This window comes from Pygocentrus nattereri, chromosome 9, assembly GCF_015220715.1.
Source record: "Pygocentrus nattereri isolate fPygNat1 chromosome 9, fPygNat1.pri, whole genome shotgun sequence".
Classification (NCBI taxonomy): Eukaryota; Metazoa; Chordata; class Actinopteri; order Characiformes; family Serrasalmidae; genus Pygocentrus; species Pygocentrus nattereri.
This window is the reverse complement of record NC_051219.1, coordinates 2,204,634-2,212,133: the sequence shown is the minus strand read 5'-3', so window position 1 is coordinate 2,212,133 and position 7,500 is coordinate 2,204,634. Positions and strand designations below refer to the sequence as shown.

The 7,500-nt window shown below is 47.3% G+C and overlaps 1 protein-coding gene across 8 annotated transcripts in view; it reads left to right on the top strand.

Annotated features, from left to right (window-relative positions):
• The window catches only part of tfr2 (transferrin receptor 2), a 33,940-nt gene that overhangs the window by 23,842 nt on the left and 2,598 nt on the right, over nucleotides 1–7,500 (top strand). For 6 of the 8 annotated variants that reach the window (XM_037541321.1, XM_037541322.1, XM_037541319.1 and 3 more), the window contains 7 exons: nucleotides 1,264–1,327; nucleotides 1,450–1,517; nucleotides 3,061–3,134; nucleotides 3,284–3,368; nucleotides 3,791–4,018; nucleotides 5,225–5,365; nucleotides 5,532–6,427. In XM_037541321.1, the coding sequence (XP_037397218.1) occupies nucleotides 1,264–1,327; nucleotides 1,450–1,517; nucleotides 3,061–3,134; nucleotides 3,284–3,368; nucleotides 3,791–4,018; nucleotides 5,225–5,365; nucleotides 5,532–5,774 (903 nt within the window). In that variant the 3' untranslated portion in view covers nucleotides 5,775–6,427. Of the gene's footprint in view, nucleotides 1–1,263; nucleotides 1,328–1,449; nucleotides 1,518–3,060; nucleotides 3,135–3,283; nucleotides 3,369–3,790; nucleotides 4,019–5,224; nucleotides 5,366–5,531 lie in introns of all 8 variants that reach the window. The other 2 variants (XR_005130744.1, XM_037541323.1) reach the window with 2 other exon arrangements.

Below are 7,500 nucleotides of genomic sequence, written 5' to 3'. Positions count from 1 at the left end.
TTTCTGATAGCACCCCTATGGAGGTCTAGCAGTATGCAGAACCATGTTTTGGCCGTTGCAGATTAAAGACACAGACTTGCAACACACATCAAGAAACATCTGAGTCTGGATCAGTTTTATTCCTCAAAACTAACCAGAACCCGCTTAGACTGCAGCTCCCGTTCACAGTCGGTGACGCATCTGGACCCCCAGAGGGGCTACAGCGACGCTTGTTTCTCACTCACTGTAAATTGATTGGTTGATTCATCTGTCAGTCCTGATGGTGTTGGTAGTTAATCTAACGTGTAAAGCCTTCAGTCCAGCTCCTGAAGTCCTGACCAATGGGAGTTAATCTAACGTGTAAGGCCTTCAGTCCAGCTCCTGAAGTCCTGACCAATGGGAGTTAATCTAACGTGTAAGGCCTTCAGTCCAGCTCCTGAAGTCCTGACCAATGGGAGTTAATCTAACGTGTAAGGCCTTCAGTCCAGCTCCTGAAGTCCTGACCAATGGGAGTTAATCTAATGTGTAAGGCCTTCAGTCCAGCTCCTGAAGTCCTGATCAATGGGAGTTAATCTATAGTGTAAGGCCTTCAGTCCAGCTCCTGAAGTCCTGACCACTGGGAGTTAATCTAACGTGTAAGGCCTTCAGTCCAGCTCCTGAAGTCCTGACCAATGGGAGTTAATCTATAGTGTAAGGCCTTCAGTCCAGCTCCTGAAGTCCTGACCAATGGGAGTTAATCTATAGTGTAAGGCCTTCAGTCCAGCTCCTGAAGTCCTGACCAATGGGAGTTAATCTAATGTGTAAGGCCTTCAGTCCAGCTCCTGAAGTCCTGACCAATGGGAGTTAATCTAACGTGTAAGGCCTTCAGTCCAGCTCCTGAAGTCCTGACCAATGGGAGTTAATCTAACGTGTAAGGCCTTCAGTCCAGCTCCTGAATTCCTGACCAATGGGAGTTAATCTAACGTGTAAGGCCTTCAGTCCAGCTCCTGAAGTCCTGACCAATGGGAATTAATCTAATGTGTAAGGCCTTAAGTCCAGCTCCTGAAGTCCTGACCAATGGGAGAGCAGCTCAGCTGTAACTCAGCTGTAAAACATGCCTGATTGGCCAATTTTGCGGCGAGTTAAGACTTGGAGAATTCAAATGTTTAAAAAATGTAAAAGAATTAAAAATTACAGTCACAGTTATAGTTTGATTGGAAGACCCTGAAGTTTCCCCTCTTATAATATTATGATAATTATAGGAAAGCTGTGTATGATGGATAATGCTGCTGTCTCCGTTGCCAGGGTTACCTGTCCATGCTTCACCTGAAGGCTGTGGCCTATTTCAGTCTGGACCAGGCAGTTATGGGTAATACTCTCTCAACCAATCAGCTTCTGACACCTCACAGCTCATCACCATCCTCCCGGAGGATTAGAGGAGGGCGCAGAGACTGTGGCTGCATCACGTCTGCTGTGTTTGTGTGTGTTTAGGTGACGATGCTCTGTCTGCATACACCAGTCCTCTGCTGGCCGACCTCATCGAGGGAGCCATCAAACAAGTTTGTGTGTCTTTACACTCTGAGCGTGTGTGTTTTACTGATAAGACTAGAGCCTCCGAACTTCTACGCTTCAGAGCCTCCGAGTCTTCAAAGACTTAATACAGATGTTATTTAGTGTTGCACCTTCGGCCTGAAAACCAAAATCCAGGACGCAATGAGTCATAAACCCACTTTAAACCACCATAATCCCACTATAATCCCACCATAAACCCATCATAATCCCACCATAAAACCACTACAAACCCACAAATATATAAATGAGTTGGTTTTATGGCATCGTAACACTGTTTACATGGTTTATACCATAATCCTGCTATAATTCTCCACTAAACCCACCACAAACCCACCACAAACCCACCACAAACCCACCACAAACCCACCACAAACCCACCATAATCCCACCATAATCCCACCACAAACCCACCACAAAACCTCCAAATATATAAATGAGTCGGTTTTATGGCATCACAACACTGTGTACAGTTTATACTGTAATCCCACCATAATTCCATGCTAAATCCACCTCAAACCCGCATTAATCCCACCATAATTCTGCGCTACACCCACCACCAACCGACCATAATCCCACTATAATCCCACCATAAACCCACCACAAACCCCCAAATATATAAATGAGTTGGTTTTATGGCATCATAACACTGTGTGTACAGTTTATACTGTAATCCCACCATAATTCTGTGCTGAATCCACCACGAATACACTATAAACCTACCATAATCTCACTATAATCCCACCATGAACCCACCATAATCCCACTTTAATCCCACCACAAACCCAAAAATATGTAAATGAGTTGGTTTTATGGCATCACAACACTGTACAGTTTATACCATAATCTCACTGTACTTCTGCAATAAACCCACCACAAACCGCCCATAATCCCACCATAAACACACACAAACCCACATATAGAAATAAATGCATTGTTTTTGTGGCTGCACATCACCGTTTATACATTTTAGTTTCCATATGTGAACTATAAAGACTGGAGGGTGGATGTTTTGAAACATTACATTAACGGCGTTTGGCTGACGCTCTTATACAGAGCACCTTACAATTCGATCATTTTAAATGGAAAGCGAAGGTGGTGTTAGGAGTCTTGCCCAAGGACTCTTATTGGTATAGTGTAGGGTGTTTGCCCAGGTGGGGATTGAACCCCAGTCTACAGTGTAGAAGGCAGAGATGTTACCCACTACACTAACCAACCACATTAACAGTGTTTGTTAAATCAAACTACTTCATTTAAAATAAATGGGGAAAGTTCTGTATTCTAAGATATGGGCTCTTTAATTTAATGGAAAATAAGAAAATGCTCAGTATAAAAGGGTAAAATTAATTATACTGTGGTCATAAAAGCTTCCAGTACTTGTTAACTACATTAGCATCGTGGCTCCAGTGCTTCAGACACTAGACAGGTCCTGGCAGATCTGCTTATTTGGACAAACAGGGAAACTGGACGTCTGATAGTTTCTGAGAATCAGTGTGAGCAAAGTGGTGGTGCGGTGTGTTGTGTGTGCTGCAGGTTGACCACCCGAAGCACTCGGGTCAGTCCATCCTGTCTCTGGCCGAAGCTCAAGGCGGCTGGAGGAGCAAGATGTGAGTGTGAACAGCATTAATCCTCAGTGTTTACTCACTGATTCAGTCACGCTGTAATAAAGCTGATCTAACAGCGGAGTGTGTGTGTGTGTGTGTGTGTGTGTGTGTGTGTGTGTGTGTGTGTGTGTGTGTGTGTGTGTGTGCCGCAGTGTGAAGCCGCTGTATCTGAACAGCGGAGCATACAGTTTCACAGCGTTTGGAGGAGTTCCTGCCATGGAGCTGCGCTTCCACGAGGTAAAACAGGCCTTACATATGTCCAGTACTGTGCTTGAGATATTTATGAGATTAGATATGAGATAATCCACCTGCACAAGGAGGAGAAAGTCAAAGTGAAAAAACACAAGAGTTTCTAAAGCTGAAGTGCGAAATCTGATAAAAGCTCCAGAGAAAATGTGGCTCCTAACAACCACCTGGAAGAGCTGGTGGACCCCAGACCTGCCCCCATCAGATAAGCAGCACTGAAAGCTTTGATCTCTGAGAGAGAGGAGAAGATCAAGCTGCTTCAGATCTGAAAACATCCACAGGTGTTTCTGTCCATCCTTCCACTGTGAGAAGACTAATCAGCGCTGTGGGTCTGAAAGGACGTGTAGCTATCAGGAAGCCTCTCTGAGGGTCTGGGACGCATGTATGACCTCACGACTGTGTGTGTTGTCCAGGAGGGCCGTGTGTACCCATTTGTGAACACTCAGCTGGACAGTGCGGAGCGTGTGCAGGAGCTGCTGCAGGGTCGGCTGGGTGTGGTGGGCCGGACGGTGGGGGAACTGGTAGGACTGATGGTCCTCAAACTCACACACGACCTCATCCTCCCACTGGACGTCACCTGCTACAGCACTGCTGCCCTGCGGCTCAGCGCTCAGCTTAACCAGCTCTCAGCTGAGCTCCAGGTACAGACACCACAGAGATCTTTCATAGATTTGTACATTAATGTAGTTACACGTCTTACTGTAGCAGCCAGCTCAGCATTCGGGGCAGCAGCCAGGTTCTGGACTGCAGCAGCTCAGAGCTCTGTTAACCCATTAAGACCGACGTAGTGCTGCGGCTGTGGTTTTCTAATCATAGAGCAAAACAAAGCCAAGAGAAATATTCTGACTCAGTTTGTTTGACAAACTATATTTATATGCCACACGTCAGTGGCTGTTTCATGTTACTCTTAATTAGGCCTAAGTGAAATATACATAAGTCTGTATGAATGTAAAGGTAACACAGTGCTGTTTGTGTGTGGCTGTGCTCGGTGTTTGTGTGCGACTGTGCTCGGTGTTTGTGTGCGACTGTGCTCGGTGTTGGTGTGCGGCTGTGCTCGGTGTTTGTGTGTGCTCGGTGTTTGTGTGCGGCTGTGCTCGGTGTTTGTGTGTGGCTGTGCTCGGTGTTTGTGTGTGGCTGTGCTCGGTGTTTGTGTGTGGCTGTGCTCGGTGTTGGTGTGCGGCTGTGCTCGGTGTTTGTGTGTGCTCGGTGTTTGTGTGCGGCTGTGCTCGGTGTTGGTGTGCGGCTGTGCTCGGTGTTTGTGTGTGCTCGGTGTTTGTGTGCGGCTGTGCTCGGTGTTGGTGTGCGGCTGTGCTCGGTGTTTGTGTGTGCTCGGTGTTTGTGTGCGGCTGTGCTCGGTGTTTGTGTGCGGCTGTGCTCGGTGTTTGTGTGCGACTGTGCTCGGTGTTTGTGTGTGGCTGTGCTCGGTGTTGGTGTGCGGCTGTGCTCGGTGTTTGTGTGTGCTCGGTGTTTGTGTGCGGCTGTGCTCGGTGTTTGTGTGCGGCTGTGCTCGGTGTTTGGCTGTGCTCGGTGTTTGTGTGCGGCTGTGCTCGGTGTTTGTGTGTGGCTGTGCTCGGTGTTTGGCTGTGCTCGGTGTTTGTGTGTGGCTGTGCTCGGTGTTTGTGTGCGGCTGTGCTCGGTGTTTGTGTGTGGCTGTGCTCGGTGTTTGTGTGCGGCTGTGCTCGTTGTTTGTGTGCGGCTGTGCTCGTGTTTGTGTGCGGCTGTGCTCGGTGTTTGTGTGCGGCTGTGCTCGTGTTTGTGTGCGGCTGTGCTCGGTGTTTGTGTGCGGCTGTGCTCTGTGTTTGTGTGCGGCTGTGCTCGTGTTTGTGTGCGGCTGTGCTCGGGGTCAGGTGCGGGGCTTGTCTCCTCAGTGGGTGTACAGAGCGAGGGGAGATTACAGCAGAGCAGCTAAAACCCTGCAGGAGGCCATAAAGAACACTGACATTCAGGACGAGAGAATGGCCCGACTCTACAACACGCGCATCATGAGGGTATGTGACGTCAGCAGGGTGGTGATCAAACTGAAATGGCTGGCTGCGCTGACTGTGCTGACTGCTAACTGTGCCGTCTGTACTGACTGTGGTGACCCTGCACTAATTATTTGTGTGTGTGTGTGTGTGTGTGTGTGTGTGTGTGTGTGTGTGTGTGTGTGTGTAGGTGGAATACTATTTCCTGTCTCAGTACGTGTCGGTGGTGGAGACTCCGTTCCGGCATGTTCTTCATGGTCGTGGTGACCACACTCTCAGCGCCCTCACTGAGCACCTGGCCCTGCTGCGCACTCAGCCTCAGCTCTTCAACGAAGCCCGCTTCCGGCAGCAGCTGGCTCTCTTCACCTGGACCCTGCAGGGGGCAGCAAACGCACTCAGCGGAGACGTCTGGAACATAGACAACCCCTTCTAGAAAACCTAACCCGTTACAGAGCACAACTAGCCATCAAAACCTATTGTAGAATACATAGAACCTTCACAACCCATTCTACAACATCCTGAACCATCACAACCCATTCCAGAACACCCTGAACCATCACAACCCATTCTACAACATCCTGAACCATCACAACCCATTCTACAACACCCTGAACCATCACAACCCATTCTACAACATATAGAACCTTCACAACCCATTCTACAACATCCTGAACCATCACAACCCATTCTACAACATATAGAACCTTCACAACCCATTCTACAACATCCTGAACCATCACAACCCATTCTACAACACCCTGAACCATCACAACCCATTCTACAACATATAGAACCTTCACAACCCATTCTACAACATCCTGAACCATCACAACCCATTCTACAACATATAGAACCTTCACAACCCATTCTACAACATCCTGAACCATCACAACCCATTCTACAACATCCTGAACCATCACAACCCATTCTACAACATCCTGAACCATCACAACCCATTCTACAACATATAGAACCTTCACAACCCATTCTACAACATCCTGAACCATCACAACCCATTCTACAACATATAGAACCTTCACAACCCATTCTACAACATCCTGAACCATCACAACCCATTCTACAACACCCTGAACCATCACAACCCATTCTACAACACCCTGAACCATCACAACCCATTCTACAACACCCTGAACCATCACAACCCATTCTACAACATCCTGAACCATCACAACCCATTCTACAACACCCTGAACCATCACAACCCATTCTACAACACCCTGAACCATCACAACCCATTCTACAACATATAGAACCTTCACAACCCATTCTACAACATCCTGAACCATCACAACCCATTCTACAACATATAGAACCTTCACAACCCATTCTACAACATCCTGAACCATCACAACCCATTCTACAACATCCTGAACCATCACAACCCATTCTACAACACCCTGAACCATCACAACCCATTCTACAACATATAGAACCTTCACAACCCATTCTACAACATCCTGAACCATCACAACCCATTCTACAACATATAGAACCTTCACAACCCATTCTACAACACCCTGAACCATCACAACCCATTCTACAACACCCTGAACCATCACAACCCATTCTACAACACCCTGAACCATCACAACCCATTCCAGAACACCTTGAACCATCACAACCCATTCTATAACATCCTGAACCATCACAACCCATTCTACAACACCCTGAACCATCACAACCCATTCTACAACATATAGAACCTTCACAACCCATTCTACAACATCCTGAACCATCACAACCCATTCTACAACATCCTGAACCATCACAACCCATTCTACAACACCCTGAACCATCAGAACCCATTCTACAAAACCCTGAACCATCACAACCCATTCTACAACACCTTGAACCATCACAACCCATTCTACAACACCCTGAACCATCACAACCCATTCTACAAAACCCTGAACCATCACAACCCATTCTACAACACCTTGAACCATCACAACCCATTCTACAACACCCTGAACCATCACAACCCATTCTAGAACATCCTGAACCATCACAACCCATTCTACAACACCCTGAACCATCACAACCCATTCTACAACACCCTGAACCATCACAACCCATTCTACAACACCTTGAACCATCACAACCCATTCTACAACACCCTGAACCATCACAACCCATTC